This window comes from Cetorhinus maximus, chromosome X, assembly GCF_964194155.1.
Source record: "Cetorhinus maximus chromosome X, sCetMax3.hap1.1, whole genome shotgun sequence".
Classification (NCBI taxonomy): Eukaryota; Metazoa; Chordata; class Chondrichthyes; order Lamniformes; family Cetorhinidae; genus Cetorhinus; species Cetorhinus maximus.
Genome location: NC_135917.1, coordinates 15,717,062 through 15,740,941, shown reverse-complemented (window position 1 = coordinate 15,740,941; position 23,880 = coordinate 15,717,062). Strand labels below are relative to the sequence as shown.

General features: G+C 40.2%; 1 protein-coding gene across 1 annotated transcript in view; it reads left to right on the top strand.

Annotated features, from left to right (window-relative positions):
• LOC144672611 (uncharacterized) overlaps positions 1-23,880 on the top strand; it is an 89,945-nt gene that overhangs the window by 34,682 nt on the left and 31,383 nt on the right. The window contains exons 19-37 of the mRNA XM_078534430.1: positions 137-235; positions 741-785; positions 2,518-2,616; positions 4,079-4,132; positions 4,630-4,737; positions 5,676-5,729; positions 8,604-8,702; positions 10,471-10,524; positions 11,126-11,224; positions 11,468-11,521; positions 14,289-14,342; positions 14,871-14,924; positions 15,273-15,326; positions 16,375-16,419; positions 20,051-20,149; positions 20,242-20,349; positions 21,116-21,169; positions 22,997-23,050; positions 23,289-23,342. Coding sequence (XP_078390556.1) covers positions 137-235; positions 741-785; positions 2,518-2,616; positions 4,079-4,132; positions 4,630-4,737; positions 5,676-5,729; positions 8,604-8,702; positions 10,471-10,524; positions 11,126-11,224; positions 11,468-11,521; positions 14,289-14,342; positions 14,871-14,924; positions 15,273-15,326; positions 16,375-16,419; positions 20,051-20,149; positions 20,242-20,349; positions 21,116-21,169; positions 22,997-23,050; positions 23,289-23,342 — 1,341 coding nt within the window. The remainder of the gene's footprint in view (positions 1-136; positions 236-740; positions 786-2,517; positions 2,617-4,078; positions 4,133-4,629; positions 4,738-5,675; positions 5,730-8,603; positions 8,703-10,470; positions 10,525-11,125; positions 11,225-11,467; positions 11,522-14,288; positions 14,343-14,870; positions 14,925-15,272; positions 15,327-16,374; positions 16,420-20,050; positions 20,150-20,241; positions 20,350-21,115; positions 21,170-22,996; positions 23,051-23,288; positions 23,343-23,880) is intronic.

Genomic DNA, 23,880 nt, shown 5'->3' with positions numbered 1-23,880 from the left:
CTGCCAACTACCTATAATATGCAATTGAATTGGTCAAAGCAATTAATTGAATCTGTCATATCTTTGGATTGCGGCAAAGAATGGCACACTGGTCTGCACATTGTCCTAATATCTGTTTCCTTTTTATTCCACACAGGGAGAAGCTGGTCCAACTGGTGCTCGTGGTCCTGAGGGTGCCCAGGGATCAAGAGGAGAGTCGGGTAGCCCTGGATCCCCAGGCCCTGCTGGAGCTCCCGTAAGTTATCAAATCCATCATCCAGTCATATATTTTGTAATTTCTCACCATCTGCAGGAATACAGTACTAACAAGACTTTGTAGGCTGTTGCCAATCAAAGATTGAATAACAAGCAGCCATTCTTCATTTGTTGAATATCTTCAGGCTATTTGACAGTGGTAGAATGTCATGGCTAGCTTGATCCTGTGCTCACAGAGTCCTTAGATATTTCCTTATTGTAGCCCAGAAAGACTGAGTCCAATTGTAGTAGTTTAACTTCCTGAGCAAATTTGTTCTGAATTTACTTCCAATTAAATCTGTAGATTTCTGATCCTAAATATTGTAAACTAGGTTTAATGAAATATGGAATCCAATTCATGATTGTGCAACAGTCTGTTCTTCAATGAAATACATGAGCTCCTGTCATTTTTAAATTTTATTTTAGAGATGTAAGCCAATTTGTGTCTTGCTATTTAGATGTTGCTGAGTTACAATGATGTCTGTCCCTTCTATCTCTTCTTACAGGGTAACCCTGGTACTGATGGTATTCCTGGAGCAAAAGGTTCCGCTGTAAGTATAGCTCAATTGTTTACTTGGTCTCACTGATTATTAAAAATATATGATAAATCAAAATTACTAAATATTAAAATAGGTTTGAATTTTCTCATCTGGCAACTATTTAATCCTAACTGATTTTAAATATTCTGGAGAATTCCAGACCCATGACAATCATAATAAGGACAAGCTTTTTTGATTTACAACAGCATTGTCCAGCAAACTAAATATCGATCTTCAATAATTCCCAGTGTAATCTTAGGAGTGACATGAGGACAATGCAATTGTACAGTATCATATCAAGAATAAGCACAGCAAAGAAAACAATGTTTGCCTGTGTAAAGGGAATTTTAGGGCAGACTCTTATGGTCCCCTGCCGGTGACATTGAAGATGGGGGTTCGTAAAATGCAGCGCATGGCCTCCCCGCTGCCTACCCACATGCCCAGGACCTGTCTCCCATTTTCTGGCGGAATGGTGGAGGTGTCAGGTGGCTGGCCTGCCTTTGGGCCTATTGAGGTCTTTACGTTGCCAATTAATGGCCACTTAAGTGCCTCATCCCACTCCTGCCAGTATTTTACCCATGGTAGGGGGAGACCCAGGTAGAGTGGGTAGCCTGGCAGCTTTATCTGCGAGGGCTGGTGTTGGGCAAGGAGGTGATGGAGAGTCACTCCTTTGGGAGGATCCCCTGTATTTTATCAAAGGCACTCCACACACCCCCAAGGTCATACTCTCCTTTAACTCTCCCCCCAGCCCCCCAACCCCTTCACTCCCCTCTCTGGGGCCTGTCAGCCAGGGCTTATCAATACACCAGATGCACCTTCAGTCTGGCCTCCGTTAGCTCCTCTCCTTTGGGAACTGGCTGTAGTCCTAGGAGTGTCCACTGATTGAACTTAGCGCTGCTGGGACTACAGATGGCCGGCAGCTTTCTAAGGCAGGACTTCCTCCCCAAATGGGGGCAAAAGTCTCACCCTTATCCACTAATGTCCCTCCGACCATTAAATAGCTGCGGGGTAGCCGGTATTGGTTCCCCATCGACTCTTAGTGATGGGGTGGGAAACTCTGCCAGCTGAAAAATCCTGCCCTTTAAAGGAGCATTTCTTGATTGGGCCACTTTGGTGTTTGCTGAATGCAGAGAATTTTCCTTCAAGTAATGACCAGGAGAACATAAGAAATAGGAGCAGGAGTAGGCCATTTGAGCCTGCTCTGCGAGTCAACAAGATTGGGGCTGATCTTCTCCTTCAACTCCACCTTCTTGCACTATCCCCATATCTCATAATTTCCTTAGAATTCAAAAATCTATCAATCTCTCTCTTGAATATACTCAACAACTGAGCATCCACAGCTCTCTGGGGTAGAGAATTACAAAGATTCACAACCCTTTAAGTCTCAATGCCGTGGAACCATTACTGTCCTCAGTCTTCCCATACTTGTATAATCTATGAGCTTTTAAAACCTAAACTTGCCATCACCCAAGCACTTATTTCAGTTTCTTTTCTATTCTTTACTCCCTTGCTGATGCCCTACACTGTGAGCCTTGGCCCTTCAACTAGATTTTTAGACAATGCACTTTAACAAGACCATCCCTGCTATGTTTATACACCATCTTAGAGCAAAGGAACATGATCATGAATATGAAGCCTACATTTATTACTTACTTTACTTAAAAGTTAGTGTTGACAAGACCTGGTATCTTCTACTAATGCCCAGTCTATTGGTTGATGCTAACTTTTCTTCTTCTCCTCCTAGGGTGCTCCTGGCATTGCTGGTGCTCCCGGTTTCCCTGGTCCACGTGGTCCTCCAGGCCCACAAGGTGCTACCGGCCCTCTCGGTCCTAAAGGTCAACAAGTAAGTAAAAATATTCAGCATTTAAGAGTGTAATTTCTTTCTGAATGGTCATGAAACATGAAATGTATTTTCAAAGTAATTGAAAATACATCTTGCGCATTTCCCCCAACTGGAATCTTCTGGAACTTCCACTACTTTCAGTGGAGTTTTATGGACATTTCTGGCCAATATGAACAAATAACATAAATGAAATCAGCCAGGTTGTATGATATTAGTAACAAAGTACAAGGACACTGCATCATACCACACCAAACGTCATCATGGCAAACTATAACTAAATGACATGACTTAAAGATGCCTTCATTGCATGACTTTTTCAAACTACACCAAACTTCAACCCATGTTAAAATTACATATCAAATAATGCCAAACATCACCACACAAAATCATATCAAACTGCTATGTGCCAAAAGTACACCAAACTTTACACACCTTCCATACTAAATTGTGACATGCAAACTCTGAGGTTGATTGTTAACCAAAGGTATTAAGGGATATGGGACAAAGGTGGGAATAGGTAGTTATGTCACAGATCAACCATGATTTCATTGAATGATAGAACAGGCTTGAGGGACTAAATGCCAAAATGTAATAAATTATTCATTGCCAAACTACTGCAAACTTAATAATGGCAAACTGCACCAAATTATACCACATCAAACTTTACCAAACATCTCATCATGCCAAACTTCACCACACAAAGTTAAACCAAACTTCACAATGCCAACCAATGTCTCTCAAGGATCACTCACAAGGAATGTTGCACCAATCCTTTGCACTGTGAGCTTCTTGTCTCAATCGTGCTACTATGGGCAGTTGTCAAATGGAGGCCAAGTGCTTCTCTGCAGGAAGAGAAAGTAAAACTATTAAACATTTCTATTTTGACATTATTAGTTTTCAATAACTGTATGGAGGTTGGAATAATCCTGCATCTTCTTGTCTGCTATAATGGCAGAGTAAGAAGAGGAAAGCAGCGCTATCAGTCAGCCTATTGAGTATATTAATAAGACTGAAACATGAACCAGTGCGCTTTAATATGTGCTATATTTGTACATTACGTTTGCTTCATCCCCTTAAATTACCAACCCACCAGTGACAACATGTAACCACTGGTATTTCACCAAAGTGCTATAGCACTCAAAATGCTGTCTTCAGATGCGACCCAAGTTTGGAAGGATTGAATCTAGACTATGACTCCTGGGCATTTCCAATTCAAGTGGACAATGAAAATTTCTCACATCCAGAGTTGCACTGTAATTGAAAAATTGATGACAACAGTGGGAAGAGGGAACAGCCCTGAATCCAAGCTCTGGCAACATCCTTTAGCTGGCAGGCCTTGAAAGGAGGCCCAAAACTACATGGAGCAGCAAGTCTGCCAAAGGCTACAGTTTATGAGCACCACTGGTCTACTTCATGTTATCAATCCCCAACATCTAATCCTGACAATTGTTTTGTCTGACAGGGCGAGCCTGGAGTCCCAGGATTCAAGGGAGAAGCAGGCCCGAAAGGAGAATTTGTAAGTATCAAGAAAGATACGCATTTTTAGCTGAGCATTCAAAGTATGGGTAACCTTTTTGATTCAAATAGTAATAAATACTACCCAAAATACCAGGGGACACAAATTAAAAATGAAAAAGGTTAGGAAGTATATGGGGAAGTCAGGTCAAACTTTTACATTCAAAGGATAATCGAATTATAGAAGTATTAGGAGAGGACATTGATGCATGACTGAAGAGATAAGTAACTGTATGTGGAAAAAGAGAAATAATTGATGGATATGGTGAGAAGGTTGGTAGCTTTCAGGAATAGACTGGCTTATTGGGCCTAATGGCCTTTTCTGATTCCTAAAAAAAATTTCCATTTTTGTATATGAAATATAGTCATAATTCATTAAAATTTTTAAATTATATTTTAAGTCTGCACTATTGTTTTTAATTGCTCTGTAAATGTAATTAGAATGAGTCTCACAGAATAACTAGAAAGTGCTCATCCTTTTCCGGATGCTTCCTTTAGGGTCCTGCTGGTCCTCAAGGTGCTCCCGGCCCTGCTGGTGAAGAAGGCAAGAGAGGGCCTCGTGGTGAACCTGGTGCTGCCGGTCCAAACGGTCCTCCTGGCGAAAGAGTGAGTTCCCTCCATTCTCCAAATTGTTATGTTAGGCTTGTTAGGAAATCACATTGACCAGACTGACAAAGTCCAGCACAAAGCACTCAAGAGAAAGATATTTGAACCAATAGTTTTGTACTCAACAACCCACTATAAATCAAAGATAAAAGGATCAATACTCAGACCATGCTGTATTATATTGTCTATCTGTAATAATTAAATGTAGCACTATTAAGTGAGCTGTGTCTTTGTTTTGATCCTATAAGTAGTACAAACTGGGCAGATATATTTTAGGATGCATGGACAATAGCCATGAGAAGAAATAAAAAGGCAACATTGCAAAGTCTGGAAATCTGAAATGAAACCAGAACATGCAAGAGATGCACAATAACTCTGTCAACAGCTGGAAGAGAACAGAAGATTAGCATTTCAGTTCTGTAAAGAGTCCAGCATGTCCTGTTTTTATTGTATGATGATGAGAGGCCATGAGGTGTTGTTTATATCCCTGGAGATTGTGGGTGACACCACAAGCACTGTATAGGGTCATAAACTGTGGCCTCTCATGTATTTTAGTAGTGTCAGATTTTAAACAAAGATCCAAATGAAAATGACTTTGGGCAGAATTTTACAGCCCCATTAGAGTGGGGGGGAGGGTGTCATAAAATGCGAGCCGTTCAAAAGTCCATTGACTTCGGCGGGACCTTAACATCCCGCCGATGTAAAATTCCGCCCTTTGATTCAAAATGGGAATTGAATTAATGGCTAGGTTCATTTCTGTTCTAGGGATCTCACTGTGAGACTATTTACTTCCATAGCGAGACTTGCATAAAGATGGTGTGATTTTATGGAGTGCACATTGTATGCGTATGTGTTATATCTCAGTTGTGAAGACTTGTTTTATTAACCTCTTATTGTGGCCTCTGTAGTCTAATTAGTACTTTTGTTTCCATTGCTAGGGTGCTCCTGGTAACCGTGGTTTCCCAGGTCAGGATGGTCTTGCTGGTCCTAAGGTAGGTACCACAGTTCAGAGAGTGACATTGTTTAAGGTCAAAGTTACAGTTCCTTTTAAAATTTGAAAGAAATGTAATTCATTAATTAATTAAACATGAGCACTTGGAATTCAGATTCAATGGATCATGGCTCCAAGGCTCCTGATTGGTTGGTTCTTTGAAGCCAAAACTTCTTCACAGAATCACAGGCCTAAATTTTTAGGTCTGGCAGGCAGGCGTGATCAGCAGGCCTGGGAGCGGCCGGGAAAAGGACCGCCGACCGTGATTTCACACTGGCTGGCCAATTAACATCCAGCCAGCGTGGAGCACGCACTGAGAAGCTTAGCGCTGCCAGGGTGGGAGCGGGAAGAGGGAAGAGACCTGAAAAGCATTAAATAAAGTTTTTTAAACCAGGAAACAATTGTGCAAGCATCACAATCAGTCACCTGAACATATACATGATAGAAATGCTGCCCATGGATTTTTTTTTCATTTAATAACGGAAACCTCATCCCGGACCACAAAAATCGGAGACAATTGCAAATTGTCTTTCACAAATGGGAACAGTTTCTCCCTATCTACCCTATCCAGACCCCTCATGATTTTGAATACCTCTATCAAATCTCCCTGCCTTCTGTTCTGTAAGGAAAACAATCCTAATTTCTCCAATCTATCTTCATAACTGTAGTTGCTCATCCCTGAAACCATTCCCGTGAACCTTTTCTGCACTCTCTCCAACCCCTTAACATCCTTCCTAAAATGTGGCACCCAGAACTAGACACAATACTGCAGTTGAGACCCAACTAGTGATGTATACAGGTTCAATATAACCTCCTTGCTCTTGTACTCTATGCCCCTAGAAATAAAGCCTACGATACTGTATGCTTTATTAACTGTGCTCTCAACCTGTCCTGCCACCTTCAATGACTTATGCACACATACGCCCAGGTCACTCTGCTCCTGCACCCCCTTTAGAGTTGTACCTCCTATTTTATATTGTTTCTTCATGTTCTTTTTACCAAAATGAATCATCTCACATTTTCTTTGCATTGAACTTCATCTGCCACCTGCCTGCCCATTCCACCAACTTGTCTATGTCCTTTTTGAAGTTCGACACTCTCCTCCTCACAGTTCATAATGCTTCCGAGTTTTGTATCATCCACAAACTTTGAATTGTGCCCTGTACACTAAGGTCTAGGTCATTAATATATATCATGAAAAACAAGAGTTCCAACAATGACTCCTGGGGAACTCCACTATAAGCCTTCCTTCAGCCCAACAAATGTCCATTAACCACTAATCTCTGTTTCCTGTCACTCAGCCAATTCTGTATCCATGTTGCTATGCTCCCTTTTATTCCATGTGCTACAACTTTGCTCACAAGTCTGTTGTGCGACACTGTATCAAATGCCTTTTGGAAATCCATATACACCACATCAACGGCATTTCCCTCATCAACCCTCTCTGTTACCTCTTCAAAAATTCTAGCATTAGTTAAACATGATTTTCCCTTAACAAATCCATACTGGATTTCCTTGATTAACCCACATTTGTCCATGTGATTATTAATTTTTTTCTGAATTATTGTTTCTCGAAGTTTCCCCACTTCGAAGTTAAACTGACTGGTTTGTGGTTTCTGGGCTTACCCTTACACCATTTAATGAACAAGGGTGTAACATTCGCAATTCTCCAGTCCCCTGGCTCTCCAGTCCCTCGAGTCTAAGGAAGACTGAAAAATTATGGTCAGTGCCTCTGCAATTTCCACCCTCACTTCCCTCAGTATCCTTGGGTGCATCTCATCCAGTCTTGGTGCCTTATCAACTTTAAGTGTAGATAGTCTATTCAATACCTCCTCCCTTTCAATTTTAAACCTTTCTAGTGTCTGAACGACCTCCTCTTTCACCATGGCCTGGGTAGCATCTTCTTCATGGTAAAGACAGTTGCAAAGTATTCATTTAATACCTCAGTTATGCCCTCTGCTTCCATGTGTAAATTCCCTTTCTGGTCCCTCATCATCCCAACTCCACCTTTTACCACCTTTTTACTATTTATGTGCACCACCACCTGGAAGTTCCCCTCCAAGCCACTCACCATCCTGACTTGGAAATATATCGGCCGTTCCTTCACTGTCACTGGGACAAAATCCTGGAATTCCTTTCCTAACAGCACTGTGGGTGTACCTACACCACATGGACTGCAGCGGTTCAAGAAGGCAGCTCACCACCACCTTCTCAAGGGCAATTAGGGATGGGCAATAAATGCTGGACAAGCCAGTGATGCTAACATCCCACGAACAAATAAAAAATTCAAGTGATAGTTACTAACTGCTTTTAAATATTTCTCAAATTCGGATTTGACTTCAAAAGTCATTATTTTTAAATTTTGAAAGATGGCTAGAAGGTCATTGCCAAAGTGCAAAGTACTACTGAAACTGAAGGAGTTGGAGAGGCAACAAGTTCAATGGAGAAGTAGTAGTTTGATGACACCAAACTGGAGTTTTAAAAACCAACAGATTGTTGTAGGAAGGGAAGAACTCAGGAGGGTAAGGAGAAAGCAGTTTGAATCCCAGGGAATGAATGAGTTAGAATAGGAGGCAGTGAAATAGATATTGATTTCAGCACAGTGGGGATGAGGAGTAATTCATACGTCAGTACACTTGGAGCTGAGGAGGGTAAGAGAGAGAAGCAATGGTTTTTGTTGAGGAGCAATATGGAGCAAGGAAGAAAGATTACAATGTGGAGAAGGAGAGGTTGGAGGCTAGACAAAGAGAAGGATTGTTTATCTTGTGGGAAACCTTTTGTATCTTGTCCAGGGGTATAAGAAAATAAGTTTAACTATGTATTGTTTCAGATTTTTTTCAACAAACTAATAATTTATATTTGGTTTCCATTGCAGGGTGCCCCTGGTGAGCGCGGCGCTCCTGGTGTTCATGGTCCTAAAGGAGCTAATGGAGATCCTGGCCGCCCTGGTGAACCTGGTCTGCCAGGTGCAAGAGTAAGCAAGAATTTTATGAAAACAGCCTCTGTTATTCAAATGTGCATGAACTGTTCCTGATACCTTTCATGCCACATTAGAGACATAACACAACACAGTATCAATATTCCACTTCTTACACTTGCTTATTTGTTCAAAACCTCTTCTTCAAACATACACCTCCAACTTTAAAATTAGGAATCACATAACCATTAAATAGCCATTTCATAAATGGAGTGGAGCACCAGAAGTTCACACACCAGCTTTTCACCTCTTGGGCCAAGGTATATTGTGGGAATAGAGCTTGGCAGATTGGGTTCCTGAACTAAGAAATATTCAATCCCCCAAGACTTAATATTCTTCAATTTGGTAATTATCTGATAAGGCATTACCCTAGGCTACTAGTCTAGTGATAATACCACTATGCCACTGCCTCCTCCCTATTGATGCTGGGATTGTCCTACCTCCTAATAGCATTCCATTGTATTTTGTCATTGGATAGCAAGAGAAGGAGGGTGCTGAATCCCAGTTCTGGTAACAGCTCAGAGCTGGGCAAGCCATCAGCGAATGCCCAAAAGGACTTATAGATTTTGCGGAGTGCTACACCTGAGAGATAGCTGAGCCACAATTGGCGCGTTTTCTTGCAGGCTTCGGCGGGGGGGTCCTTCATTCAAAGACACTGAGTACCTGATCGAAGGACCCGGCATCAGGAAGAGGAGAGCCAACCCCTGCTATTGCTGCCAACCCCTCACCCGGGACCTGTTCCTGCCATCATTCACCTGTGCCCGGGTCCCTCCTCTATCCCAGGCCTCAGGTAGGTGTGTACCAGCAGCAGCCACCACCTCCTTGGTGACGCTACTGAGTACAGAAGAGCTGCAGGCCTCTGATTGGCTGGCAGCTCTCAACAGGTGGAACTTTTGCCCTCCCCCAAGGTCCTTGATCCCAGGGAAAGGCCCGCCACTGGCCTGTCAAGTGCCTCAGTGTCACAAGTTGCAGCGCAGCAGGCCTTCCTGAAAAGAGGTGATTGGGGTTGAGTCTCTCCAGCGGCCGAGACCCCATAGCCTCCACAAGATTCCGCCCATGCACTGCAAGAAAGAAAAACATTTGTACACAGTAATGGCAGATCCCAGCTTGAAACAATATGTGCAGGTTCACTGTGCTTGTTACATAGACTTAGGCAATGAAAGCCTTGTAAATATGCATAAAATATTCTTTGTATTCCAAGACTCATAAATAAGGCACTGTTCTGGCCAAAATTAAACCAAACATTGTAACCAAAACCAAGCAAGTGCGACTGAGGCCCCATGTCTGTAGATTAAATATACCTAATGAAATAACTATTTTTAATTCTATCTGGTTGGCTATGCAAATCAAAACTCCCCCTGAACTGGATTTTTTTTTCATTCATTCATTGGATGTGCACGTCACTGGCTAGGCCAGCATTTATTGCCCATCCCTAATTGTCCTTGAGAAGGACGAGTGAAATGTCCATTATATGGAGCCTGGGAAATGTTAAAACGCATTTAATAACTCATAATTTTTACTGTTGCTGAGTGCACTCCTTTTAAAACATATACATCAGTAAATCTTTAAAACCATAACCTCAACTCTATCATCTACTCCCAAAGGGAATTTGGAAAAAGTATCTTTGGAGATAATAGTTTCTTAAGCAGTGACCAACTGTTACTTATTACGTTAATGACAGAAATATCTTAATGGTGAATAAAGAATCTGAATATTCTTATCTTATGGACTTTTGACACTTTTCATTTGTGTGTTTCTTGTTTAGGGTCTCACTGGTCGCCCTGGAGATGCTGGTCCTCAAGGCAAAGTTGGAGCTACTGTAAGTTGAACCAAAGGTTCTCATACTTTTTACTGTCCTTTTCTAGGATCTGTCTAGGCAATGAATCTGGGTTTGTCTAAGTCACCTTGCTTAATTGATCGTGCCTGCTGCCAACCTGAGTGCTATTGATGTGCTATGGAGGCAGTCATGGCACTGGCTCCCAACTAAAGAAAGAGATGTGAAAACTAAGATTATGCTACCCTCATAGGTAGAGGGCATGCGATAGAAAAGGATTCAGACCATTCAACTCTCCTATATAGAGGGGGATATGAGTGCCAAGTCATTCAGACTAATCCATTCTCCTTAATACCGAAGAGTATGATTGCCAAAAGATTTAGGCCATCCCATTCTTCTAGGCAAAGGAAGCAGACCATTTCGCTCTCCTAGGCAGAGAAAGGTACAAGTAGTTTGCAGCCACTAAGAAATTATTTCAAAAGAAACACAAATTCTAAGAATGATTTATCTCCCTCTCTCAGGAACTCTTTAGTTGGTTCCTTTGTACAATTTAACAGGGATATGTTACTGTAAAATGAATTAAATAAATATGAACTGCTCTATGAAGATGATGAGGAAAGTTCACTTTTATCTATTTTGCCTGCAGGGTGCCCCTGGTGAAGATGGCCGCCCTGGCCCACCTGGTCCACAGGGTGCAAGGGGACAGCCTGGTGTCATGGGTTTCCCTGGACCAAAGGGTGCAACTGTAAGAAAAACATGTACTCTACTCTGGTTTCTGCATGTGTTATACTGTAGGCCGAAAGGCTTTGCATGTGTTATACTGTACTCTGATGGTTTCTGCAAATGTTATACTATACTCTTGTTTCAGCATAGCTGCACTTCACTCACTAATAGTTTCAGCTGATTTCCTATAAATAAAGCAAAACCATTTGACCCAATGTTCTGCCAATATTGAATATAAAGGCATTATTTTCTTTCTTTTCACTAGGGTGAGCCTGGCAAGGCTGGTGAGAAGGGTCTCCTTGGTGCTCCTGGGTTGAGGGTAAGTAACCTGATCTTTTGCAGAATGAATGTAATTTAACAAATGAAAGCTATTACTCTTAAATGATCCATTAGACAGGTGTTATACCATGGTCAGCAGTGATGTACACCTTGACTAGCCTAGAGCAGCGCTGTATGATATTGTCATAATATAATATTCTGTTGCACATGACAAAAGTTAATGTATGCAAAGAGTACACAATTGGAAATAGCAAGACACACTGTTCATTGGAAAAGACCAGCTGATCCAGGATGAGTTCCAAAGGATCTTATTGATGAATGGATATACTGAATTCACCAATACTCCTTACAATGCAGTCTATTTTTACAATGGTTAATGACCTAAAGCATATGGCCTAATTTTATTTAACAATGTGGAAATGTACTAAAGGCAATTAAATGCTACTCAAGGGAAATGTCGGGGTAGATTTTACGGGTGGAGAGATTAACTGGCAACTCCCCACTCCCCCCGTAGAGGCCACTGCTGGGACTACAACCAGTCCCAAAGAAGAAATGAAGATGTATACCAGACTTGGGTAAGTCCGGGAATTTTGCGTGGGCACGGCTGCAAGACCCCAGCGAAGGACGGGGAGGGGGACAGTGTTAGAGAGGCCAGCGAGGAGGAATAAAGTGCGAGGTACCATTTTGGGGGGGTATCCCTGATGGACACAGGGACCCCTCTCCCAGCCCCACCAAAGGAGGTATCCTCACTTCTTGCCTGACAGCAGCCCATGCTGTCAAAGCTGCTGATCTGTTTGCCTTCTTTCTGCCTTCCCCTGCAGGCTGAAAAATTGTAGTGGAAATGGAATGAGGCCCTTCAGTGGCATTTAATTGTCCAATTAAGGACCTCAGTAGGCCTAAAGGCAGGTATGCTGCCTGATGCCTTACTGCCCTCCCTGTAACATGGGGGACAGAGCGGGGTGGGTGGAAGGCGGCAGGCTAGTCTTATTTTACATACCCCCCACCTTCAAATATTCCAGCGGGGGGCGGGGTGTGGGCATAAAATTCACCCCGTTGTTACATCAGGAAAATTTTACTGAGTTGCAGTGGAACATATAAATGTTAAATAGTGTATTATCAATGAAGATTATAATACAGTTTAGTGCAGTGTAAAGCGGAACAATAAAATGCCACCATTTAGTATTGTTCTTACACAGTGTTTTAAGGTGAGCTACAGTGTAAAATAAGAACATAAGTGCAAAATCAATGATTACACATTCCCAGCTGGGGCTGGATTCAAAGGAAGTATGGGCTGGAGAACTGGCATTACACTGCCATTGCATTATCTCCAATACAATCTCTCTTTCAGTGTGTTATCCTGCTCAGAGTGCAGGATCTGTAAATGCACCCTGCATAGTATAACACAACTTCATGATAGTATCATGTTCCTCTGATCTCGGCTCAATCTCTACTAGCATCATAGGACAGACCCCTAAAAGTAGCTGTTTCATTGGTCCCAATAAGTGTATAAGAACAAGAAAATTATTGACAATACAGTATCTAGGCATACAGTATTATAAGCATTACACCTTATAAATTGTAAAGTATATATTAACAATACCAAGCACTCCACATAATATATAATGCTATATATGTACAAGTGTTCCACTGTGTATACAGTGTAGTATATCTATATTATAAATATATAATGCAGTGTATGTACATTAGCAATGCTCCACATTTCATATAGTACAGTATATATGTATATTGCAAGCATTCCACATTAATTATTGTACTGTATATGTACATTACGAGCACCCCACATTATAGTCCACAATATGTACATGACAAGAGACTGAAATTGTATACAGTACAATCTATATGTGCATTGCAAATCTCCACATTATATACAGTGCAATCTATGCACCTAACAAGTATACCAGATTATATATACATTTTTTGTTCATTCATGTGGGATGTGGGCATCGCTGGCAGAGCCAGCATTTATTGCCCATCCCTAATTGCCCTTGAGAAGGTGGTGGCAGGTCCCCAGAGCATTACCCTGGGCCTCTGGAATACTAGTCCAGCAAAAATACCACTATGCCACCACCTCCCTTTATATGATAGTCTGTATGCATTTTAAGTGTCCCACATTACATAAATTATGGCATGTGTACATTGCCTGTACTGACATTAAGTGCCAATGCAGAATATAAATACAAGCCCACCACATTACATACAGTACAGTATGCATATATATGACAAATACTGCCCATTATTTACAATGCTGTATGTGTATATCCACAATATAATCGAGAATATAATAATGCAAAGGATAGTGCTGCTTGGTATATGTGCAATATGATTTGATATAGCATGCAGCAGTACAATATATACACAGCTTAATGTAATATATGCAATACACATTATTTACATGTATGTATATGTGTATAATATATGCACAGTATGTCATCGCACAATATACAATATATAGATGGTATGGTGTAGCATGACATGATGTACAGTATGTTATGGTACATTATATATAGCGCAGCATGATTATAACAAAGCATTCTATAGTAATGATATAGCACTATAATAGAATATGATAGTATAATATATCGACAATATAGTTAAGTACAGTAAGCCGGAGTATACTAAACTACCAGTACACTGTGAGCCTGAGTGACAATCGCTCGTGCTGAGTGTTTTAAAGTGCAGCCCTCACAGGATTAACAGAGAACGCTAAAATCTATTTGTATGTTAAGATATTACAGCTTTGGTTTCATTATTTTATACTAAATGCCAATTCTCTTTCCCCTCCATAGGGTTTGCCTGGCAAAGATGGTGAGACGGGTGCTCAGGGTCCTCCTGGTCCATCAGTGAGTTCAAATGCCTTGGATAATTTAGCATTTCAATTTTAATTTATCAGATCAGACTGTTAAATTGGAACTCTTTAATCCATTTTAAAAATGTATTTTGTTTTTACTGTCATCCTCATGCCCTTCCATATTGAGCATGCTCCATTTGTGTCATATCTTTTCAGACTCTAATCTAACTTGTAAAATTTTTGTTACAAAAATCACCAGACTTCAGTAACTTTCATTTTAATAAAGGCCGGGATTTTCTGGCCCCACCACAGCGGATGCGGCGAGCCAGCTAAAAGCCCATTGACTTCGGTGGCAGTGGTAAATCCCGCCAGTGGGCGGGACCAGAAAATCTCACCAAAAATGCTGGATGACTTTAAAACATTTTATTATCTTGTTACAAGAGTTTAATGGTATTTCTCACATTGTGTTGTTCTCATCAAAATTCTTGAACATGACCACAGCTACTTGCCTGAAAAATATGGTGCATTAATAGCTGAGATGTTTGTCCACTTTTGACACTACTGCTGTTTCATATTGCAGGGTCTTGCTGGTGAGAGAGGTGAACAAGGTCCTCCTGGTCCCCCTGGCTTCCAGGTCTGTAAGATCAAATCTTTTCAATTTTACTAAAAAAAACCTTATTGACTTTATTACAAATTTATGATGCATAATTGGCAAACTGGCTCATTTAGCAATGGGTCATTCATGTTATTTTTAAAATCTAAATCTTTTAGCGTTAAAGCAGATTGCTCCTGTTGCTCTTTTAAAAGCATTATATTTAGAATTATATTAATTTCTTAGAATTATTTCCTTGTTATAATGATATTGAATTTATTCAACAAAATCTCGTTAACATAAATCTACCCGTACAAATCCTGTTCCTTCTTGCCATCAAGTTCCAAATTTCTCTTTGTGTTAATCAAATTGTTTTTGCTTTTATTGCAGGGTCTGCCAGGTCCCCCAGGTCCTCCTGGTGAAGGTGGCAAGCCAGGTGACCAGGTAAGTAATCAATTTACTGCAGGCAATATATTCTTTAATGTTAAAACATTCAACTGTTCAGTTTTCAATCCTTCACATTTATTTGTATTCTAAGCCAATGTGAAGGGCCAAGGCCCACAGTGTAGGACACTATCAAGGTATAAAAGAGCAGTAGGAGTAAAACAACACATAATACCTCACACCATGACACACCAGAACGTGTCAATGTGTTTCATACAGTGAGTTATTTTTGAAATGCAGTGGCTGTTATGTAGGTCATAATTAGGGGGCATCAAATTTGGCCTTTAAAAGATTATAGATTTATGCAGGAAGGGAAGACTAGAGGGAGATGAGGAGTTCCACAATTTGGGATCACAATAGATGTAGTTTGAACTTTTAACAGGTAAATTGGCAGCCAATTTTACACCTCCTTTGTTGTCTTCCCATTGAAGTCAATCAAAAAGAAAATCAGGTGAGGCGTAAAACAGGCTGTCAAATTGCAAACATCTCTTTTTCAATCTATGATTAAAGTTTAAATGACCCTAAATGAATTAAAGTAAGAGCTAGTACGATGAGCCTTGATTTTGATACAGGCATAAACAGGGAGGAGGAAGAGAGTGAAGGATGACTTATTTGGAGATTAGAAGGAACAAAATAAGAATATTCAGAGGAACAATTGCCCTAATAGTCTCAATAAACCGAGGCAAATCTAGGTTCCAGCAGTGCAAGAGCATTAGAGATAAGAGGGATCAGCTATCAGATAAGCTGTTTCTTGTATCCTGTTGTGGAGTCCAAGAGAGGTATTAGAAGAGCCTCCACACAATGTATATGGCAAGAGGGAAACTAATTCATTGAGAAGTAACTGCATTTGTCCTTGCTATAGAGGGAAATGTACTGGTGATTAACAAAGATCCAAAAAAAAATCCAAAAGCAGAAACAGTGCTGGATAGACTTAGAGGCTGCTCTAGCACTGAAATAGCTGGATTTCTACATTTCTCTATGCAATGTCATGTATGTGCAATCTTAATTGTCTGCCATTGCTCACCTGTATTTTCTCTTTCTTGAACAGGGTGTTCCAGGTGAGGCTGGTGCCGCAGGTCAGACAGGTCCACGAGTAAGTATCACATTCCTTCTCAGAAAAAAAATATATCTAAAATTAATGTTTATAAATAACAAAAAGTTCCCAACATTGTTTCAACCATCTTTCAGTGCACCAGCGTTTACTATGAACTCTATGCAGTTACACACCTGTAAATGTTACAGACACCTATACTGTTGCATATCCCTATAGTGTCACAGAAAACTATCCTGTTAGGCACCCCTGAAATGTAACAGGCAAAACAATGGAACACACCCTATACTTTTACAGACACATATACTGTTATATATCCCCATACAGTTATGTTACAGACCCCTATGCTGTTACAAACCTCTTACTGTTGCACATCCCTGTTGTATTACACATCACTCTACTATTATAAACACTACTGCAACACATCTGAAATTGTTATGCCTATACTGTTATGTACTATTATACTATTACAGTCCTTTATAAATTTACATAATATACTGCTGGCAGCCCTCCACACTGTTGCACATCACTTTACTGTTATGTACACTATACTGTTACACATCCAATACTGTTAAACTGATGTTATTACACCATTACCAATCCCCATAATTTTACATACTGCTCCAAAGACATATTGTTACAGATCACCAAACAGTTACACATGCTGTTTTTACAGAATCCTGTACAGTTACACATTCCTCTAATGTTACACAGACCTATAATGTTACAAACCCCCATAATGTTACACATCACTATAATTTTACAGACGCTTATTATGTTACATAACATGATAATTTTGAACACTACTATAATGTTGCATCTAAAAAATGTTTATTATAGAGCATATGTGTTTATAATGCTACATATCCATATGATGTTACAGACACCAATAATGTTACACATCCCTATGCAGTTACAGACCCCTATAGTATTACACACCAACCTACCATAGTAGACACTATATACTGCAACACTTCCAGAACTATTATCCCTATGCTATCGCAGACCAATATAGTGTTATATGTGTGAGATCTTGTGGCACAGTAGGTAGCGTCCTGACCTCTGGGTTCAAGTCCCACTTCAGGACTTGATGGTCATGGAAGGTGCATTCATAACATGGCCAAAGAGGTTGATTATCAGCCTGTAAGTCCTTCTGATATGACTAATGGCGGGTAGTAACAGTGAAAAAGTTTCCTGGTCAGCCATACTGCAGAAGGCAATGGCAAACCACTGCAGTACCTTGCCATGCATAATCATGGACCAATCCAATGGAAGCCCATGGTTGCCAATCCTCTTAGGACATCACTAGGGTGCTCTATAGCTCTATACCCTTAAGCTGTTCTATATCCCTATACTGTTCCATTCCCCTATGCCATGATATATCCATATACTGTTCAATAGCCTTATGCTGTTATATATCCCTACACTACGACATATCCCTGTATGCTTATATATCCCTGTGCTGTTGCATACCCCTATACTGTTCTACATCCCTATAGCCTTATATTTCCCTATGGTGTTCTATATCCCTTTACTGTTCTGCGTTACTGTACTATTCTATATCCCTATAGTGTTCTATGTCCCTGTGCTGTTCTATATCCCTATACTGTCGAGCATTACTATGCTATCCCATATTTCTATACTGTTCTATATCCCTATGCTGTTCTATATCCCTATACTGTTCTATATCCCAATACTGTTATAGATTCCTAAATTTCTATACGCCTATGCTGTTATATACCCCTATACCATTCCACATCCCTATACTATTCTATATCCCTATACTCTTAAATATCCTTATGCTGTTCTATATCCCAATACTGTTATAGATTCCTATACTATTCTATATCCCTATGCTGTTATATATCCCTATACCATTCCACATCCCTATACCATTCCACATCCCTATACTATTCTATATCCCTATATTCTTAAATATCCGTAGGCTGTTCTATATCCCTATGCTGTTCAATATCCATATACTGTTCTATATCCCTATGCTGTTATATATCCCAATACTATTCTGTATCCCTATGTTGTTATATATCCCTATACCATTCCGCATCCCTATACTATTCTATATCCCTATACTCTTAAATATCCCTATGCTATTCTATATCCCTATACTGTTCTATATCCCTATACTGCTGTGCATTGCTATACTATCCTATATTTCTATACTGTTCTATATCCCTATGCTGTTCTATATCCCTATGCTGTTATATATTCCTATGCTGTTCTATATCTCTATACTGTTCTGTATCCTTATACTCTTAAATATCCCTATGCTGTTCTATACCCCTATACTGTTGTGCATTACTATGCTATTTTATATCCCTACATTGTTCCATATCCCTTTACTCTTACAGCACAGGGGCATAGAACATTATAGGGATATAGAATAGTACAGCAATGCAGAACAGTAAAGGGATATAGAACAGCATAGGGATATATAAGAGTAAAGGGATATATAGCAGTGGCATAGTGGTATTGTCACTGGACTGGTAATCCAGAGGCCCAGGGTAATGCTCTGGGGACCCAGGTTCAAATCCAGCCATGGCAAATGGTAGAATTTGAATTCACTAAATATCTGGAATTTTAAAAAGGTCTAATGATGACTATGACTATGAAACCATTGTAAACATCCATCTGATTCACTAATGTCCTTTAGGGAAGGAAATCTGCTGTCCTTACCTGGTCTGGTCTACATGTGACTCCAGACCAGTAATGTGGTTGACTCTTAAAAATGCCCTCTGAACAAGGGCAATTAGGGATGGGCAATAATTGCTGGCCTAGCCAGAGATGCCCACATCCCATCCCATGAATGAATTTAAAAAAACCCTTATATACCTATGCTGTTCTATGCCCCTATACTGTTCTTTCTCCATATACTGTTCTGCATTACAATACTATATATCTATATACTGCTGTATATCCCTATACTCTCATATATCCCTATACTGTTCTATATCCCTAAACTCTTATATATCCCTATGTTGTTCTATACCCCATACTGTTCCATATCCCTATGCTGTTCTGCATAACTATACTATTCTCTATCCATATACTGCTCTATATCCCTATGCTGTTCTCTACCCCTATACTGTTCTATATCCCTATGCTGTTCAAGACCTATATGCTGCCCTATATATCCCTATACTGTTCTATATCTCTATACTGTTCTGCATTACTTTACTATTCTATATCCCTGTGCTGGTTATATATCCATATGTGGTTCCATATCTCTACACTGTTCAATATCATTCTACTGTTCTATGTCCCTGTAATGTTATATATCCCAATACTGAAATAAATACAGGAAGTACTCAACATGTCAGGCAGCATCTTTGGAGAGAGAAACAAAGTTAACATTTCAGGTTGATGACCTTTCATCAGAACCCCAGGCCCCAAGCAGGCAACTTAGATCAGTTCTACATCCCAATATGGTTATTGGCCCCATCCTATTGTACACATTCCATTTATTTTGCAAATCCTTATAATGTTATGTAACCTATCATCTATATACAGCTTATCTGTGTACACTTTATATCTGCTGGTGCTGATGTGTCACATTGTTCATGTTCCCTACACATATATCCCAGTCATGTCACGTGACAGTGTTTCTGATCCTGTACATATATCCTCGAAGTGACATGTGTCTCTTTGTCCTCAGGGTGAGCGTGGTTTCCCAGGTGAACGCGGAGCTCCAGGTTCTCAGGGACTGCAGGGTCCTCGTGGTCTCCCGGGTACTCCTGGTGCTGATGGTCCTAAGGTAGGATCCTACCTCCAGTCTTACAAAATTGAATTTTGTATTAGCATTTCTAAAGATCTTTCTCTAACACAGGCCCTTGATTCATTTTGTAGGGTGCAGGTGGTGCTCCTGGTCCCAATGGTGCTCAAGGTCCTCCTGGTCTCCAGGGTATGCCAGGCGAGCGGGGTACTGCTGGAATTCCCGGTCCAAAAGGCGACAGAGTAAGCTTCCTCTCTTGTCTCTTCCTAATCCTAAATTGCAGCCAATTTGATTAATAGTCAACATTTACCATGAGTGAGTCCTGCTGCTCAGATGTAATATTTATTACTATTTGCATTTGTTGCTGTTATTACAGTTTTTTTATTATTCTAAGCTTGAGCTCCAACATCTTTTCTTTAGAAGAGATAAAACTTTGAGGAAACCCTGCCGAGTTTTCAAGATTAAGAAGGGAATTGACAAAACTAATTAGGCAAATTGCTCAGTAGGGGACACAGGTTCAAAATTAAGAAGTTAAGAGTAAGCAGGAAAGTTAAGCAGAACTTTTTCACTCAAAGGATAACATAGTAGCAGAACAAGTTATCTGGGAAGGCCATTGAAGTGGACAGTATCAACAGGATCAATAGGTAGTTGAATGTGTGGCTGGAAAGAGAAGGGACTAAGAAGGCAGCAAGCAGATAAGGTTGATCAACTATAAAGGCCCAGCCTTTTTTGGATCTAATGGTTTTTTTCCTGTATCTAAAGTTTCTTACATTCTCAAGCTCCAATAATCACTTTGAACACGAGTAATGTATTAAAGGGGATAAATTTAAATTATTTTCTGATTCGGAAAAAATTTAAGAAGAAAATAAATCAGTCTTTATTCATGTAGTGTAATTCATGTCAATTTTTAAGGAGAGATTAGCAAGTAAAGCAACTGACATTACACTGTCTTTCATTCTTCTCTCACAGGTACAGTACTAATTTTTCCCCTTTTCATTTGTCTCTTAGGGTGACAACGGCGAGAAAGGTCCTGAGGGTGCACCCGGAAAAGATGGCGGACGAGTAAGTGAAATGCTCCACACTCAAGTTTTCTACAATCAAGTTTTCAATTTGTGTTTGTTTACTATTGGGTTGCTGAAAGGGTCTGGGACATGCGACAAGACATTGTGAATACAGGAGAATTTGACCTGCGTCAAATTCCACCCTGTATCTGATTGTGCTAATGCACATGCTCATGTAATGATACTGTAAGATATAGCCCACATGTCCATAATCCATGTATGTATCTACCTACCTATAATAATAGTCTAGCACCTAGCATGTCATCATACCTGAAAGTGTCATACATGCAGAATCTGTGCTATACTTGCACTTAATTGGCTCACATCAATGATTCATAAAGCAACAATAAATCACAGCTGAACAGAAACTATGGCTGGGATTTTCCAGCCCTGCCATGATGGGCTTTCCCGCGGAGGATGCAGCGAGCCATGGGTCCCGGCGGCGGTAGGGGTCAGAAAATTCCGGCTTATCAGAGAAAAAAAATAGCATCTTAAAAAAAAGAACAAAAGCTAGTAATTTTCTACTTATTTTTTCTGATCTAGAGCCAGGAATTTATAAGCAACTGCCAATCTATATAGAAAAAAAAATTCTGTAATTGATCCCAGGGTTTGCAATATTACCACAATTAAATCTTGTTGACAGACACATACATACCTATTTAAACTCCATTGCTTGTAATAAAACAATATTTTCATTACCAGGCCATATTGGTTTTGTGAGCAGGAATTGGTAGAGCTATAAGCTGGCAGTTCAGCTCATGAGTCCATTGTTACAGTAATTCTATTTGGCAGCAGGTTTGCATGTTGAAATCAGAGTTGCCATCTTCAAATGAAAATATATCTATTGTTCTCAGGAATGGCTGAAATATTAGTGCAGCCGCAATGAAACTCAGTTATCCAACTTCTTTTAGTTTTCCCCAAGCAGTCTGGTTAATGGAGATTTTTCCTCTTCCTATGGGAGTGCTTGGCATCTACATTTGAATCAAATTTAATTCACGAATGCATTTTTTTAAACAAAGTTTACTTCCTACAGCATTGTTTATTCTGCCATTTTTCACCAATCCTTTCCTAGAGATTCTAACTCTTGCTGGGTGTGATTCCACTTGTTCCAACCACCCTAAAATACCTTGCCCAAATGGCTAGTCTTCATGGCTAGACGGTGTCTTATAGACAGTGGGGAGAAATCACAGCTGAGTTTCACCCCCGTCTCCACACTTTCCAGCAGGAGTCGCTGGATAGCAATCAGGAGAAGGAACCCTGAATGATTCCACCACTCCAACAACCTAAAGTTACTGACATCACTTGTAACACTCCTTATTGCTGAACTTAGCTAACAACATAGGACAGGGGATGGAACCTGGGCATTTCTGTTCCTTGTGGCTGATCATCAAGCCAACAGTTGGGTTGAGATCATGCTGTGCAACATTATTAGACGCAGTACACATCTATATGGAATTCCTCTGCTCTTGTAACAGAAGTTACAAGACAAATAGTGAACACAGGAATTTCTCACCACCATGTTTGTTAGAGTGAGATTTCACCCCAGTTATTCTTTTAGTGTGATCTGTTATGTATATTACTGTGATGGGTGGTAAAATCCTCCTTATTAACATTTGTCTGAAACCAGATTCCAATTATTGTAAAGTTGGCTACACTTGATTATTTTACTTGATTTTCAGGCTCTCCAGCTCACAAGCAGACAGTACCATTGACTGGAAGATGCCTCTGTAATAAATGTGGTCATCAATGACAGTGCACGTGCTTGTCAGTGTCCACAGCAGCCTCACTTTGTGAAACAATCTGACTGTTTTTTCTCTTTCTATTCTAGGGCTTAACTGGTCCAATTGGTCCTCCTGGCCCAGCTGGTCCCAATGGAGAGAAGGTAAAATCACTGATGAGGTTTATGTTTGTGCAAACCATGGAGAACTCTTTTCATTAATATGTAAAAATGAAAGTATATTAACAAAGAGAACAGATGCCTGATTGGTACAGAGGCTAATTACATGCTGTTGCTTCTCGCTTTAAGAAAGAAAATATTCAAACGCTTCAGAGTAAACAACTCTCATCACTATAGCTGTTTGCTATATCTCAGTAACTCTTTTCTCTTGTGTCCCCTTTAGGGTGAAGCAGGGCCTCGTGGTCCCACAGGTGCTGCTGGATCTCGTGGTGCTCCCGTAAGTGTAAAGGGTTTAATTCCTCTGTTTCTGTTAAAACCAGAGCAAAACTCAAGTAATATCCTAGCTGTGCTCCTGAGAAGTTCAGATAATCAAACATTACTTGTTGAGTACCTACTTCTGATGTTAAAGTTCCATCCAACAGATTGAACCACTAATGTTCATGACATTAGTGGCAAGGGAGCTAGATGCTTCTGGTTCAAAATCAACCTGAATTGGGTCAACATGCATTGATTTTGTTCTGCATTGACAAGATCCTGGGTCAATTCACATGACACATGCTGGCTGGTCCAGGAAATTAAGCAAAACAGTGTAGCTTGACAGATCACTTGAGGGTTGACCAGGGTGAGACTCACTATAAATGAATGCTCTTGGATTGGGGCATCTGAAAAGCATAATTCTAAAAAAATTGCCCTTTGAATTCAAAAGTGCAAGTATTTCCTTGTGTCATTGTTGTGCACCCGATAACACTGCAACCAGTATTGTAACATCATCTAACCAACCCCCAAGGAGAACTTGACTCCAGTTGTTCCTATCA